This window comes from Sus scrofa, chromosome 13, assembly GCF_054392235.1.
Source record: "Sus scrofa isolate SSC_HxYL_T2T_F1_AM1 chromosome 13, Sscrofa_HxYL_maternal_Yorkshire_Landrace_v2.0, whole genome shotgun sequence".
Lineage (NCBI taxonomy): Eukaryota > Metazoa > Chordata > Mammalia > Artiodactyla > Suidae > Sus > Sus scrofa.
The window spans coordinates 94,598,878-94,614,828 of NC_139395.1; the positions used below are offsets into that span (position 1 = coordinate 94,598,878).

Genomic DNA, 15,951 nt, shown 5'->3' on the forward strand with positions numbered 1-15,951 from the left:
AAACGTGGCCACAGAGCCAAAGGCAGGAAACTTGGGGCCTTCGGGGAGTAGCCCACTGGACTGCCCCTCAGAGGAGCTGGGGAGAAGGTGGAAGAGGAAAAGGAATGAGGGCAGAGTCACTTTAAGGGCTTTCTCGGGTCAGGGATTGCCTGAGGTCTCTGTTGATGTCAGGGCTGTCTTACCATTGGGTACACGTTTCAGGTGGACACGTTTCACGCTTCGGGCTTTGGACCGAGTAGAGTCCACTGACAACGTATGGCAAGGTCTCGGCTCTGCTTCCTCGTGCCGTACAACAGGTCCTGTTTGCCGGTCAGTGGTGGTGAACCTCCTCGTAGGTGGTGAACCTCCTCTTCCCTTCCCTTCCCCGTATTGGGTATTGGCCCCTGCCCCCTCGGGAGCCACTCTCCCCGTTGGGAGCCACTGGGTGGTTTCCCCTCGCTTGGAGTCTGCCGCAGTGGTGCACGTGCATTCTCTTGTAGCATGATCTCCCCCAGCCCCGCAGTGTGCCCGTTAGGGATATATAGGGAGCGTCGAGGATTTGTCTCTCTCTGTCGGACTTAGGTCACCGAGCGTCATGTCCTCTAGATCCCGCCCCGTTGCCGCAAGTGTCAGAAAGTCAGTCTTCTCTGTGGTGGAGCATTAGTGTGTCGTGTGTTGGTGTGCATGTGCCAGTGCGTGTTGGGGTAGAGCCGGGGTGCAGCCAGTGCCTTTGCCCCAGCCGGCGCCCAGATCTGAGTCGCCACCGGCTCTGTGTGTGCGTGTGCGCGTGTGCGTACGTGTGCGTGCGTGCGTGCGTGTGTGTGTGTGTGTGTGTGTGTGTGTGTGTGTGTATCCCACGTCCTCTTTATCTGTTCGTCTGTAGATGGGCACTAGGGTTGCTTCTGTGTTTTGGCTCCGTCACCTCGTGGTGCCACCCACATCGGCTGAAGGTCTCTTTTCTGATGGGTAGCTTTGAGCCCCTCGTCCACCGCGCCCCAGGGGAGTGCTACCCAGGAGTGGGATGGCTGGATCCTAAGGTGTCGCTGTGTCTGGTGCCTTGAGGAAGCCGCATGCTGTTGGGCCTCGTGGCTGCTCCGGTGGACCTTTCCAGCAAGCGTGTGAGAGGGTGGTCTGGAATCCCAGCCCCCTTTTAGGAGGGTGCTTCCTGGTGGACCTTTGGAGGCCGGCTAGCCCTCGTGCCAGGTGTGAGGGGATAGGTGACCGTCGCTTGGACTTGCATTTCCCTAAGGACGAGCGCTGTTGAGCAGCCTTTCCGGTGCCCGGTGCCCGGTGCCCGGTAGGCGTCTGCACGTCTTCGTTGTGGGCCAAAGAAGTGTCTTCAGAACGTCTGCCTGGGTCTTGATTGGGTCGTTTGTTTGTCGTCCTCTGGGGCGGGGGGAGCCGTTGGTGCGTTTGGACCTCACCCGCTGGTCGCTGGTGGGGTCATAGGTAGGCGGGCGTCTCGTTGGGGCGACGGTCTCCTGTGTGTGTGTACGGTCTCCTGTGCTGCGCGGCAGCCTTTAGGTTGACCTCGGGGCCCTGTGTCTGTGTTGGCTTCATTTGCCTTTGCCTCGGGAGCCAGAGCCCTTCCCCCAAAGAGGGCTGCGCAGTGCCTCCAAGAGTGTCCCGCCAGTGTGTGGCCTGGGAGTCTTGGGGATTCGCTCTCACCTTTCGGGCTTCCCCGCACGTGGAGTTGACTTGGGCCGTGTGCGAGTAGGACCGGGTGCGAAAGCAGGGGGTTCGTGGGGTGTTCCCCCCACCCCCCCCACCCACCCCCCGTTTCACCCTGGGGAAGCCGCAGAGCCAGCCCTTGGCCGGCTGGCCGGCCGGCCGGCCGGCCAGGGGATCCATCGGCCGGGATCCATCGCCCGCCGAGCAGCGCCTCCGAGCTGGTGCTGGGATCCGAGGTGCTGCCGCTCCATCCTCCCAAGGGGGAGCCTGGCGCTTCAGACCCAGCTCGGCTACTTTGGGGCTCCTGGGCGAAAGGGGTGCTCCTTCTGCCAGCCGTTGTCCTCACCTGTCAAAAGGGGGGCTGGGAGAGGGAGACCTGCCTGTCGGGTGCAGTTCGAGAAGGTGACGTCTTGGTTCAGTTGCTGCGAGTCTGACAACAGGGACCTTGGAGCTGGCCTGAGAGGTCTCTAAGTGGAGCGTGCAGCCGCTGCCCTGGAGACCCTGAATTCTCCCGGGGGCGTTCCCCTTGCACACGCCGCCGCCGCTGGGAGGGTCTGAGCGTCATGGTCAGCCCGGGCAGAGAGGGGCTTCAGGATGCCATCCCAGACTCGTGCCCTCTTTGGGACCCAAAGGGCAGAGCCCGGGACCCTTTGGGGGCAGGGCCTCGCAGCCTAGGGCCAGAGAGGCGGCCGGCCCCCGGGATGGCGGCGGCGGGGGGGGGGGAGGGGGGGGGGCGCAGAGGGGCCGGCCATCTCCCTGGGACCCGCCCTTGATTGGGTTCTTGGCAGAAGGCTCTCCGCCCTTGAGGTCAACTCCCAGAAAGCCCGAAAGAGAGCGGCGACCTCGACCCTGGGAGCCTAGCCCTAGAGGGGCAGGAGCGTTGCGGGGCGGGGTGGGGGTGGCGGTGGGGAGTGGGGCTGGCGGTGGGGGCGTCGGGAGGGAGGGTGGTGTCCGGTGGGTGCTCAGGAGGCCCCACAAAGTCGTCGTCCCCTGCAGTTCCAGGAAGCTGGCACCCGGTCCAGGTTCCTCCAACCGCCCCATCAGCCCCCCACCCCGCCCCACCCCACCCACCGCCCCGGGACGAGCCAGCGCCAGGGCTCTGGGGCACCTCAGGTACCGCGAGGTCTACTGGGCGGAGCCTCGGAGGAGGCGGGACCTGGCGCGAGGAGGTATTTATTGCAGCCCTGGGGCGGCGCCGGCCTCACTTGCAAGGTGTCTGGCCCTCGCCTGCGGGTGCGGCCGAGCGGCGGGCTTCAGGGCCCCTAGAAGCCTGGACGGCAGGAGTGCCGAGGGGGCGGCCCCGGAGCTCCGAGGACTCGCGGTTCGCCGCTTGCTTCGCCTGTCGCCGCCGAGACCCGTCCGGGCGTGCAGGACCGAGCCTGTCGCCGCCCTGTGCCAGGCCCCGGAGGCGCCTTCGGTTGGTCGAAGGGATGGGCAGGCGGCCCCGCAGCCCCAGCGCCGCCGACCCTGCGGGCCGGTGGGGACCAGAGCCCGGAGGACCCGGCCCTGCCAAGCGGCGCCGACCCGGCGAGCCCTCGGGACCCGAGTCCGAGTCCGAGTCCGAGTCCGAGTCCGAGTCCGAGTCCGAGTCCGAGTCCGAGTCCGAGTCCGAGTCCGAGGCGTCGCCCCGCCTGCACCAAGAAGCGGAGCCCGCGGCCTGCGCCGCCGCGGCCGCGCTCCCCTCCGTGGTGGGCCTGGCGGCCGGCTGTGCCCTGTACCTGGCCCTGGGCGACGTCGACCTGCTGCTGGAGCCCGAGCCCACGGCCGCGCGGCAAGTGTCTGTCGGCGATCGCCTCCTGGTGCTGGTCCCCGAGGCCCTCCTGGGCTCGGGCGCTGAAGGCGCCTGGGGCCCAGGCCTGCCACCGGGCGCTTTCCTGAGCGCCCCGGGGGAGGCCCTGGCCCTGGGGGAGGGGTTCTTCTGCGTGGCTGTCCCAGAGGTCGTCATCCAAGCAGAGGCCCAGGAGGTGGAGGACGCGGCCGCCCAGTTCCAGGCGCCTGCCCTGCATGAAGCGTCTGGCTGGGTCCCTGGGCCTCGGAGCCCCGCGGCTGCCGCCCCCCCATCCCCCGCTGCGGGCCTCGGCCTCGCCGCCTGGGTGTCCGGCCCCAGCGATGTCTGCGATGTCTCCGACGACGACGACGACGACGACCTCGTGGACGACGACGAGGATGAGGACCCACAGGGCTTCAACCCAGAGCCCTGGCCCCACGCTGTCCACCCTAGTCCCCAGAGGCGCTCCCCTCACCACCACTCCAAGCTGGACTTGCACCTTCTGGCCCCCTTGCGTGACGTCTCTGAGGACGACCACGAGGCACCGCTCCAGTGTCTCCCCGCATCTCCTTGTCCAGGTCCCCAGGGGCGCCCCCCACGCCCTCAGGGTCCTCTGCGCAAGGCCAGGAGACGCCTGATCCTGGACTGAACTGCCTCCTGCCTCGCCGCCTCCGCCTCCCACCCCCCCCTCCCCCCGCCACTCCTGGCCTGCCACCAGCCTGGGGACCTGCTCCGAGTCTCCCCGATACCCTCTGTGTGTGTACATGGCTCACGGGACAGGCATCACACAGGACCCATGGGTTCGGGATGCACGGCTGCCACACGCAAGTGTGCCTCGGTGGCTGACTCAAACGGGGAAGGACGATCACCTGGGCAAAGAAGAGCCTCTCCAATTCCAGTGGCCTTTCAGATATCCAGACTGCTGCTTCGGTTTTCTCTTGGGAGGGGCCCAAAGGCGCCTCTACGCCCACCCAACGCCGCAATGGATTTTCCTTCCAACCTTCGTGCCAGCACTTCCATTTCCCTGAAAAGCCATCCTTTCCAGGCCGCCTTCCTCCCCACCCCCACCCCCGGCCCGCAACCCCCCCCCCCGTGTACCCCCCCGCGCCCCCCCCCCCCCCCCGCACAGCACAGGCCCACATAGAGAGGGCATCTGTTTCCAACTCCCACCCCCCGCCCCCAATTCCAACCAACCTCCCCCTGCCTTCATAGAGTAGTTGCTGAATTTCTTTTGTGTGCAAGGTTTTGGCCCCAGTGTCCCTGCTAGTCTGTGACAACTCTCTCTCCCCGTCTCGACCTTTGCCACATGGCCACTCTAGCCCCTCTGTGGGGATCTAAGCCCCAGCTGAATGGGGGCGAATGGGTGCTGGATGCACATCGGAGAGTGAGGGACCAGGATCATGAGCCTGGCACGTGGTTGGACGCTGTTGCTGGGTTTGTGGGTTGTGTTTTTGGCTTTTAATTTAAGGAGCCTCCCTTGTCCCCATCCCCAGAACCAACGGTATCCCCTCCATTTCCTCTTATGTGCCCGTGAATAAAGTTCTCCTGTGGCGCAAAAGGCTGTGGTTGTCCAGGTGCTGTGTTGGTCTCATCCTCAGCGTCGCACATGTGTGTCGTCCATCGGGACTGGCATGTAGACACAGGGAGTTCTTAGGTGGATGGGGTATCCCATTGCACAGTGTGGCTTCATGCCTTCAATGGCCTTGGGGCAGATTCCCTCCCTCGCCCGCCCTCCCCGGTAAAGGCAAACCTATCTGTCCCACGGGACAGTCCCGAGTCTTTTGTTTCCTTGGTCTGCCACCTCTCTCTCTCTCTCTCTCTCTCTCTCTCTCTCTCTCTCTCTCTCTCTCTCTCTCTCTCTCTCCCTCTCCCTCTCTCCCTCTTTCCCTCTCCCCCCCCCCCCCGCTCTCTCTCATCCCTCTTTTGATGGGACAGCCCTTGCTTTGCAGTCTCAGGGGAACGAATGGTCCGTTTGGAGTGGGACGTTCCCGACCTAAGCCCCGGTGGCGGTGGCGGTGGCAAGGCTCCTCAGGATTGCCATTTCGCAAGGGCCTCTCTGTCGCAGGGAGCGCTTCGAAGCTCGAAGCCGTGTGTCTGGGCGTGTGTGCCGTCTTCCTGATCATGGAAGCTTTGGAGTGTGGGTGGGTTGGTGAGGGGTTGGGTACAAAGGCTTTCCCAAATTCTCCTCGACGTTGGCATGGAGAGTGGTTCGTGGGTATGCATAAGCCAGGGAGTGGGAAGAGGGTCGGGGGGTGGGGTGGGTGTGTGTCACTGGGGTCCATACGGAAACGTGGCCACAGAGCCAAAGGCAGGAAACTTGGGGCCTTCGGGGAGTAGCCCACTGGACTGCCCCTCAGAGGAGCTGGGGAGAAGGTGGAAGAGGAAAAGGAATGAGGGCAGAGTCACTTTAAGGGCTTTCTCGGGTCAGGGATTGCCTGAGGTCTCTGTTGATGTCAGGGCTGTCTTACCATTGGGTACACGTTTCAGGTGGACACGTTTCACGCTTCGGGCTTTGGACCGAGTAGAGTCCACTGACAACGTATGGCAAGGTCTCGGCTCTGCTTCCTCGTGCCGTACAACAGGTCCTGTTTGCCGGTCAGTGGTGGTGAACCTCCTCGTAGGTGGTGAACCTCCTCTTCCCTTCCCTTCCCCGTATTGGGTATTGGCCCCTGCCCCCTCGGGAGCCACTCTCCCCGTTGGGAGCCACTGGGTGGTTTCCCCTCGCTTGGAGTCTGCCGCAGTGGTGCACGTGCATTCTCTTGTAGCATGATCTCCCCCAGCCCCGCAGTGTGCCCGTTAGGGATATATAGGGAGCGTCGAGGATTTGTCTCTCTCTGTCGGACTTAGGTCACCGAGCGTCATGTCCTCTAGATCCCGCCCCGTTGCCGCAAGTGTCAGAAAGTCAGTCTTCTCTGTGGTGGAGCATTAGTGTGTCGTGTGTTGGTGTGCATGTGCCAGTGCGTGTTGGGGTAGAGCCGGGGTGCAGCCAGTGCCTTTGCCCCAGCCGGCGCCCAGATCTGAGTCGCCACCGGCTCTGTGTGTGCGTGTGCGCGTGTGCGTACGTGTGCGTGCGTGCGTGCGTGTGTGTGTGTGTGTGTGTGTGTGTATCCCACGTCCTCTTTATCTGTTCGTCTGTAGATGGGCACTAGGGTTGCTTCTGTGTTTTGGCTCCGTCACCTCGTGGTGCCACCCACATCGGCTGAAGGTCTCTTTTCTGATGGGTAGCTTTGAGCCCCTCGTCCACCGCGCCCCAGGGGAGTGCTACCCAGGAGTGGGATGGCTGGATCCTAAGGTGTCGCTGTGTCTGGTGCCTTGAGGAAGCCGCATGCTGTTGGGCCTCGTGGCTGCTCCGGTGGACCTTTCCAGCAAGCGTGTGAGAGGGTGGTCTGGAATCCCAGCCCCCTTTTAGGAGGGTGCTTCCTGGTGGACCTTTGGAGGCCGGCTAGCCCTCGTGCCAGGTGTGAGGGGATAGGTGACCGTCGCTTGGACTTGCATTTCCCTAAGGACGAGCGCTGTTGAGCAGCCTTTCCGGTGCCCGGTGCCCGGTGCCCGGTAGGCGTCTGCACGTCTTCGTTGTGGGCCAAAGAAGTGTCTTCAGAACGTCTGCCTGGGTCTTGATTGGGTCGTTTGTTTGTCGTCCTCTGGGGCGGGGGGAGCCGTTGGTGCGTTTGGACCTCACCCGCTGGTCGCTGGTGGGGTCATAGGTAGGCGGGCGTCTCGTTGGGGCGACGGTCTCCTGTGTGTGTGTACGGTCTCCTGTGCTGCGCGGCAGCCTTTAGGTTGACCTCGGGGCCCTGTGTCTGTGTTGGCTTCATTTGCCTTTGCCTCGGGAGCCAGAGCCCTTCCCCCAAAGAGGGCTGCGCAGTGCCTCCAAGAGTGTCCCGCCAGTGTGTGGCCTGGGAGTCTTGGGGATTCGCTCTCACCTTTCGGGCTTCCCCGCACGTGGAGTTGACTTGGGCCGTGTGCGAGTAGGACCGGGTGCGAAAGCAGGGGGTTCGTGGGGTGTTCCCCCCACCCCCCCCACCCACCCCCCGTTTCACCCTGGGGAAGCCGCAGAGCCAGCCCTTGGCCGGCTGGCCGGCCGGCCGGCCGGCCAGGGGATCCATCGGCCGGGATCCATCGCCCGCCGAGCAGCGCCTCCGAGCTGGTGCTGGGATCCGAGGTGCTGCCGCTCCATCCTCCCAAGGGGGAGCCTGGCGCTTCAGACCCAGCTCGGCTACTTTGGGGCTCCTGGGCGAAAGGGGTGCTCCTTCTGCCAGCCGTTGTCCTCACCTGTCAAAAGGGGGGCTGGGAGAGGGAGACCTGCCTGTCGGGTGCAGTTCGAGAAGGTGACGTCTTGGTTCAGTTGCTGCGAGTCTGACAACAGGGACCTTGGAGCTGGCCTGAGAGGTCTCTAAGTGGAGCGTGCAGCCGCTGCCCTGGAGACCCTGAATTCTCCCGGGGGCGTTCCCCTTGCACACGCCGCCGCCGCTGGGAGGGTCTGAGCGTCATGGTCAGCCCGGGCAGAGAGGGGCTTCAGGATGCCATCCCAGACTCGTGCCCTCTTTGGGACCCAAAGGGCAGAGCCCGGGACCCTTTGGGGGCAGGGCCTCGCAGCCTAGGGCCAGAGAGGCGGCCGGCCCCCGGGATGGCGGCGGCGGGGGGGGGGGAGGGGGGGGGGCGCAGAGGGGCCGGCCATCTCCCTGGGACCCGCCCTTGATTGGGTTCTTGGCAGAAGGCTCTCCGCCCTTGAGGTCAACTCCCAGAAAGCCCGAAAGAGAGCGGCGACCTCGACCCTGGGAGCCTAGCCCTAGAGGGGCAGGAGCGTTGCGGGGCGGGGTGGGGGTGGCGGTGGGGAGTGGGGCTGGCGGTGGGGGCGTCGGGAGGGAGGGTGGTGTCCGGTGGGTGCTCAGGAGGCCCCACAAAGTCGTCGTCCCCTGCAGTTCCAGGAAGCTGGCACCCGGTCCAGGTTCCTCCAACCGCCCCATCAGCCCCCCACCCCGCCCCACCCCACCCACCGCCCCGGGACGAGCCAGCGCCAGGGCTCTGGGGCACCTCAGGTACCGCGAGGTCTACTGGGCGGAGCCTCGGAGGAGGCGGGACCTGGCGCGAGGAGGTATTTATTGCAGCCCTGGGGCGGCGCCGGCCTCACTTGCAAGGTGTCTGGCCCTCGCCTGCGGGTGCGGCCGAGCGGCGGGCTTCAGGGCCCCTAGAAGCCTGGACGGCAGGAGTGCCGAGGGGGCGGCCCCGGAGCTCCGAGGACTCGCGGTTCGCCGCTTGCTTCGCCTGTCGCCGCCGAGACCCGTCCGGGCGTGCAGGACCGAGCCTGTCGCCGCCCTGTGCCAGGCCCCGGAGGCGCCTTCGGTTGGTCGAAGGGATGGGCAGGCGGCCCCGCAGCCCCAGCGCCGCCGACCCTGCGGGCCGGTGGGGACCAGAGCCCGGAGGACCCGGCCCTGCCAAGCGGCGCCGACCCGGCGAGCCCTCGGGACCCGAGTCCGAGTCCGAGTCCGAGTCCGAGTCCGAGTCCGAGTCCGAGTCCGAGTCCGAGGCGTCGCCCCGCCTGCACCAAGAAGCGGAGCCCGCGGCCTGCGCCGCCGCGGCCGCGCTCCCCTCCGTGGTGGGCCTGGCGGCCGGCTGTGCCCTGTACCTGGCCCTGGGCGACGTCGACCTGCTGCTGGAGCCCGAGCCCACGGCCGCGCGGCAAGTGTCTGTCGGCGATCGCCTCCTGGTGCTGGTCCCCGAGGCCCTCCTGGGCTCGGGCGCTGAAGGCGCCTGGGGCCCAGGCCTGCCACCGGGCGCTTTCCTGAGCGCCCCGGGGGAGGCCCTGGCCCTGGGGGAGGGGTTCTTCTGCGTGGCTGTCCCAGAGGTCGTCATCCAAGCAGAGGCCCAGGAGGTGGAGGACGCGGCCGCCCAGTTCCAGGCGCCTGCCCTGCATGAAGCGTCTGGCTGGGTCCCTGGGCCTCGGAGCCCCGCGGCTGCCGCCCCCCCATCCCCCGCTGCGGGCCTCGGCCTCGCCGCCTGGGTGTCCGGCCCCAGCGATGTCTGCGATGTCTCCGACGACGACGACGACGACGACCTCGTGGACGACGACGAGGATGAGGACCCACAGGGCTTCAACCCAGAGCCCTGGCCCCACGCTGTCCACCCTAGTCCCCAGAGGCGCTCCCCTCACCACCACTCCAAGCTGGACTTGCACCTTCTGGCCCCCTTGCGTGACGTCTCTGAGGACGACCACGAGGCACCGCTCCAGTGTCTCCCCGCATCTCCTTGTCCAGGTCCCCAGGGGCGCCCCCCACGCCCTCAGGGTCCTCTGCGCAAGGCCAGGAGACGCCTGATCCTGGACTGAACTGCCTCCTGCCTCGCCGCCTCCGCCTCCCACCCCCCCCTCCCCCCGCCACTCCTGGCCTGCCACCAGCCTGGGGACCTGCTCCGAGTCTCCCCGATACCCTCTGTGTGTGTACATGGCTCACGGGACAGGCATCACACAGGACCCATGGGTTCGGGATGCACGGCTGCCACACGCAAGTGTGCCTCGGTGGCTGACTCAAACGGGGAAGGACGATCACCTGGGCAAAGAAGAGCCTCTCCAATTCCAGTGGCCTTTCAGATATCCAGACTGCTGCTTCGGTTTTCTCTTGGGAGGGGCCCAAAGGCGCCTCTACGCCCACCCAACGCCGCAATGGATTTTCCTTCCAACCTTCGTGCCAGCACTTCCATTTCCCTGAAAAGCCATCCTTTCCAGGCCGCCTTCCTCCCCACCCCCACCCCCGGCCAGCAACCCCCCCCCGTGTACCCCCCCCCCCCCGCACAGCACAGGCCCACATAGAGAGGGCATCTGTTTCCAACTCCCACCCCCCGCCCCCAATTCCAACCAACCTCCCCCTGCCTTCATAGAGTAGTTGCTGAATTTCTTTTGTGTGCAAGGTTTTGGCCCCAGTGTCCCTGCTAGTCTGTGACAACTCTCTCTCCCCGTCTCGACCTTTGCCACATGGCCACTCTAGCCCCTCTGTGGGGATCTAAGCCCCAGCTGAATGGGGGCGAATGGGTGCTGGATGCACATCGGAGAGTGAGGGACCAGGATCATGAGCCTGGCACGTGGTTGGACGCTGTTGCTGGGTTTGTGGGTTGTGTTTTTGGCTTTTAATTTAAGGAGCCTCCCTTGTCCCCATCCCCAGAACCAACGGTATCCCCTCCATTTCCTCTTATGTGCCCGTGAATAAAGTTCTCCTGTGGCGCAAAAGGCTGTGGTTGTCCAGGTGCTGTGTTGGTCTCATCCTCAGCGTCGCACATGTGTGTCGTCCATCGGGACTGGCATGTAGACACAGGGAGTTCTTAGGTGGATGGGGTATCCCATTGCACAGTGTGGCTTCATGCCTTCAATGGCCTTGGGGCAGATTCCCTCCCTCGCCCACCCTCCCCGGTAAAGGCAAACCTATCTGTCCCACGGGACAGTCCCGAGTCTTTTGTTTCCTTGGTCTGCCACCTCTCTCTCTCTCTCTCTCTCTCTCTCTCTCTCTCTCTCTCCCTCTCTCTCTCCCTCTCCCTCTCTCCCTCTTTCCCTCTCCCCCCCCCCCCCCCCGCTCTCTCTCATCCCTCTTTTGATGGGACAGCCCTTGCTTTGCAGTCTCAGGGGAACGAATGGTCCGTTTGGAGTGGGACGTTCCCGACCTAAGCCCCGGTGGCGGTGGCGGTGGCAAGGCTCCTCAGGATTGCCATTTCGCAAGGGCCTCTCTGTCGCAGGGAGCGCTTCGAAGCTCGAAGCCGTGTGTCTGGGCGTGTGTGCCGTCTTCCTGATCATGGAAGCTTTGGAGTGTGGGTGGGTTGGTGAGGGGTTGGGTACAAAGGCTTTCCCAAATTCTCCTCGACGTTGGCATGGAGAGTGGTTCGTGGGTATGCATAAGCCAGGGAGTGGGAAGAGGGTCGGGGGGTGGGGTGGGTGTGTGTCACTGGGGTCCATACGGAAACGTGGCCACAGAGCCAAAGGCAGGAAACTTGGGGCCTTCGGGGAGTAGCCCACTGGACTGCCCCTCAGAGGAGCTGGGGAGAAGGTGGAAGAGGAAAAGGAATGAGGGCAGAGTCACTTTAAGGGCTTTCTCGGGTCAGGGATTGCCTGAGGTCTCTGTTGATGTCAGGGCTGTCTTACCATTGGGTACACGTTTCAGGTGGACACGTTTCACGCTTCGGGCTTTGGACTGAGTAGAGTCCACTGACAACGTATGGCAAGGTCGCGGCTCTGCTTCCTCGTGCCGTACAACAGGTCCTGTTTGCCGGTCAGTGGTGGTGAACCTCCTCGTAGGTGGTGAACCTCCTCTTCCCTTCCCTTCCCCGTATTGGGTATTGGCCCCTGCCCCCTCGGGAGCCACTCTCCCCGTTGGGAGCCACTGGGTGGTTTCCCCTCGCTTGGAGTCTGCCGCAGTGGTGCACGTGCATTCTCTTGTAGCATGATCTCCCCCAGCCCCGCAGTGTGCCCGTTAGGGATATATAGGGAGCGTCGAGGATTTGTCTCTCTCTGTCGGACTTAGGTCACCGAGCGTCATGTCCTCTAGATCCCGCCCCGTTGCCGCAAGTGTCAGAAAGTCAGTCTTCTCTGTGGTGGAGCATTAGTGTGTCGTGTGTTGGTGTGCATGTGCCAGTGCGTGTTGGGGTAGAGCCGGGGTGCAGCCAGTGCCTTTGCCCCAGCCGGCGCCCAGATCTGAGTCGCCACCGGCTCTGTGTGTGCGTGTGCGCGTGTGCGTACGTGTGCGTGCGTGCGTGCGTGTGTGTGTGTGTGTGTGTGTGTGTGTGTGTGTGTATCCCACGTCCTCTTTATCTGTTCGTCTGTAGATGGGCACTAGGGTTGCTTCTGTGTTTTGGCTCCGTCACCTCGTGGTGCCACCCACATCGGCTGAAGGTCTCTTTTCTGATGGGTAGCTTTGAGCCCCTCGTCCACCGCGCCCCAGGGGAGTGCTACCCAGGAGTGGGATGGCTGGATCCTAAGGTGTCGCTGTGTCTGGTGCCTTGAGGAAGCCGCATGCTGTTGGGCCTCGTGGCTGCTCCGGTGGACCTTTCCAGCAAGCGTGTGAGAGGGTGGTCTGGAATCCCAGCCCCCTTTTAGGAGGGTGCTTCCTGGTGGACCTTTGGAGGCCGGCTAGCCCTCGTGCCAGGTGTGAGGGGATAGGTGACCGTCGCTTGGACTTGCATTTCCCTAAGGACGAGCGCTGTTGAGCAGCCTTTCCGGTGCCCGGTGCCCGGTGCCCGGTAGGCGTCTGCACGTCTTCGTTGTGGGCCAAAGAAGTGTCTTCAGAACGTCTGCCTGGGTCTTGATTGGGTCGTTTGTTTGTCGTCCTCTGGGGCGGGGGGAGCCGTTGGTGCGTTTGGACCTCACCCGCTGGTCGCTGGTGGGGTCATAGGTAGGCGGGCGTCTCGTTGGGGCGACGGTCTCCTGTGTGTGTGTACGGTCTCCTGTGCTGCGCGGCAGCCTTTAGGTTGACCTCGGGGCCCTGTGTCTGTGTTGGCTTCATTTGCCTTTGCCTCGGGAGCCAGAGCCCTTCCCCCAAAGAGGGCTGCGCAGTGCCTCCAAGAGTGTCCCGCCAGTGTGTGGCCTGGGAGTCTTGGGGATTCGCTCTCACCTTTCGGGCTTCCCCGCACGTGGAGTTGACTTGGGCCGTGTGCGAGTAGGACCGGGTGCGAAAGCAGGGGGTTCGTGGGGTGTTCCCCCCACCCCCCCCACCCACCCCCCGTTTCACCCTGGGGAAGCCGCAGAGCCAGCCCTTGGCCGGCTGGCCGGCCGGCCGGCCGGCCAGGGGATCCATCGGCCGGGATCCATCGCCCGCCGAGCAGCGCCTCCGAGCTGGTGCTGGGATCCGAGGTGCTGCCGCTCCATCCTCCCAAGGGGGAGCCTGGCGCTTCAGACCCAGCTCGGCTACTTTGGGGCTCCTGGGCGAAAGGGGTGCTCCTTCTGCCAGCCGTTGTCCTCACCTGTCAAAAGGGGGGCTGGGAGAGGGAGACCTGCCTGTCGGGTGCAGTTCGAGAAGGTGACGTCTTGGTTCAGTTGCTGCGAGTCTGACAACAGGGACCTTGGAGCTGGCCTGAGAGGTCTCTAAGTGGAGCGTGCAGCCGCTGCCCTGGAGACCCTGAATTCTCCCGGGGGCGTTCCCCTTGCACACGCCGCCGCCGCTGGGAGGGTCTGAGCGTCATGGTCAGCCCGGGCAGAGAGGGGCTTCAGGATGCCATCCCAGACTCGTGCCCTCTTTGGGACCCAAAGGGCAGAGCCCGGGACCCTTTGGGGGCAGGGCCTCGCAGCCTAGGGCCAGAGAGGCGGCCGGCCCCCGGGATGGCGGCGGCGGGGGGGGGGGAGGGGGGGGGGCGCAGAGGGGCCGGCCATCTCCCTGGGACCCGCCCTTGATTGGGTTCTTGGCAGAAGGCTCTCCGCCCTTGAGGTCAACTCCCAGAAAGCCCGAAAGAGAGCGGCGACCTCGACCCTGGGAGCCTAGCCCTAGAGGGGCAGGAGCGTTGCGGGGCGGGGTGGGGGTGGCGGTGGGGAGTGGGGCTGGCGGTGGGGGCGTCGGGAGGGAGGGTGGTGTCCGGTGGGTGCTCAGGAGGCCCCACAAAGTCGTCGTCCCCTGCAGTTCCAGGAAGCTGGCACCCGGTCCAGGTTCCTCCAACCGCCCCATCAGCCCCCCACCCCGCCCCACCCCACCCACCGCCCCGGGACGAGCCAGCGCCAGGGCTCTGGGGCACCTCAGGTACCGCGAGGTCTACTGGGCGGAGCCTCGGAGGAGGCGGGACCTGGCGCGAGGAGGTATTTATTGCAGCCCTGGGGCGGCGCCGGCCTCACTTGCAAGGTGTCTGGCCCTCGCCTGCGGGTGCGGCCGAGCGGCGGGCTTCAGGGCCCCTAGAAGCCTGGACGGCAGGAGTGCCGAGGGGGCGGCCCCGGAGCTCCGAGGACTCGCGGTTCGCCGCTTGCTTCGCCTGTCGCCGCCGAGACCCGTCCGGGCGTGCAGGACCGAGCCTGTCGCCGCCCTGTGCCAGGCCCCGGAGGCGCCTTCGGTTGGTCGAAGGGATGGGCAGGCGGCCCCGCAGCCCCAGCGCCGCCGACCCTGCGGGCCGGTGGGGACCAGAGCCCGGAGGACCCGGCCCTGCCAAGCGGCGCCGACCCGGCGAGCCCTCGGGACCCGAGTCCGAGTCCGAGTCCGAGTCCGAGTCCGAGTCCGAGTCCGAGTCCGAGTCCGAGTCCGAGTCCGAGGTGTCGCCCCGCCTGCACCAAGAAGCGGAGCCCGCGGCCTGCGCCGCCGCGGCCGCGCTCCCCTCCGTGGTGGGCCTGGCGGCCGGCTGTGCCCTGTACCTGGCCCTGGGCGACGTCGACCTGCTGCTGGAGCCCGAGCCCACGGCCGCGCGGCAAGTGTCTGTCGGCGATCGCCTCCTGGTGCTGGTCCCCGAGGCCCTCCTGGGCTCGGGCGCTGAAGGCGCCTGGGGCCCAGGCCTGCCACCGGGCGCTTTCCTGAGCGCCCCGGGGGAGGCCCTGGCCCTGGGGGAGGGGTTCTTCTGCGTGGCTGTCCCAGAGGTCGTCATCCAAGCAGAGGCCCAGGAGGTGGAGGACGCGGCCGCCCAGTTCCAGGCGCCTGCCCTGCATGAAGCGTCTGGCTGGGTCCCTGGGCCTCGGAGCCCCGCGGCTGCCGCCCCCCCATCCCCCGCTGCGGGCCTCGGCCTCGCCGCCTGGGTGTCCGGCCCCAGCGATGTCTGCGATGTCTCCGACGACGACGACGACGACGACCTCGTGGACGACGACGAGGATGAGGACCCACAGGGCTTCAACCCAGAGCCCTGGCCCCACGCTGTCCACCCTAGTCCCCAGAGGCGCTCCCCTCACCACCACTCCAAGCTGGACTTGCACCTTCTGGCCCCCTTGCGTGACGTCTCTGAGGACGACCACGAGGCACCGCTCCAGTGTCTCCCCGCATCTCCTTGTCCAGGTCCCCAGGGGCGCCCCCCACGCCCTCAGGGTCCTCTGCGCAAGGCCAGGAGACGCCTGATCCTGGACTGAACTGCCTCCTGCCTCGCCGCCTCCGCCTCCCACCCCCCCCTCCCCCCGCCACTCCTGGCCTGCCACCAGCCTGGGGACCTGCTCCGAGTCTCCCCGATACCCTCTGTGTGTGTACATGGCTCACGGGACAGGCATCACACAGGACCCATGGGTTCGGGATGCACGGCTGCCACACGCAAGTGTGCCTCGGTGGCTGACTCAAACGGGGAAGGACGATCACCTGGGCAAAGAAGAGCCTCTCCAATTCCAGTGGCCTTTCAGATATCCAGACTGCTGCTTCGGTTTTCTCTTGGGAGGGGCCCAAAGGCGCCTCTACGCCCACCCAACGCCGCAATGGATTTTCCTTCCAACCTTCGTGCCAGCACTTCCATTTCCCTGAAAAGCCATCCTTTCCAGGCCGCCTTCCTCCCCACCCCCACCCCCGGCCCGCAACCCCCCCCCCCGTGTACCCCCCCGCGCCCCCCCCCCCCCCCCCGCACAGCACAGGCCCACATAGAGAGGGCATCTGTTTCCAACTCCCACCCCCCGCCCC

The 15,951-nt window shown here is 65.7% G+C and overlaps 3 protein-coding genes across 3 annotated transcripts; all 3 read left to right on the forward strand.

The window, feature by feature from the left end:
- Positions 1-2,853: 2,853 nt before the first annotated feature.
- On the forward strand, positions 2,854-4,531 carry LOC146397478 (proline-rich protein 23C-like). Its single transcript, XM_084987292.1, has one exon. The coding sequence runs from the start codon at positions 3,081-3,083 to the stop codon at positions 4,065-4,067; it is 987 nt and encodes a 328-aa protein (XP_084843418.1). The 5' UTR covers positions 2,854-3,080; the 3' UTR covers positions 4,068-4,531.
- Positions 4,532-8,547: 4,016 nt separating this feature from the next.
- On the forward strand, positions 8,548-10,185 carry LOC146397479 (proline-rich protein 23C-like). The gene has a single exon (XM_084987293.1). It carries the CDS (start codon positions 8,775-8,777, stop codon positions 9,741-9,743), a length of 969 nt encoding a protein of 322 aa, XP_084843419.1. The 5' UTR covers positions 8,548-8,774; the 3' UTR covers positions 9,744-10,185.
- Positions 10,186-14,211: 4,026 nt separating this feature from the next.
- LOC146397480 (proline-rich protein 23C-like) lies at positions 14,212-15,883 on the forward strand. The gene has a single exon (XM_084987295.1). It carries the CDS (start codon positions 14,439-14,441, stop codon positions 15,417-15,419), a length of 981 nt encoding a protein of 326 aa, XP_084843421.1. The 5' UTR covers positions 14,212-14,438; the 3' UTR covers positions 15,420-15,883.
- Positions 15,884-15,951: the final 68 nt, after the last annotated feature.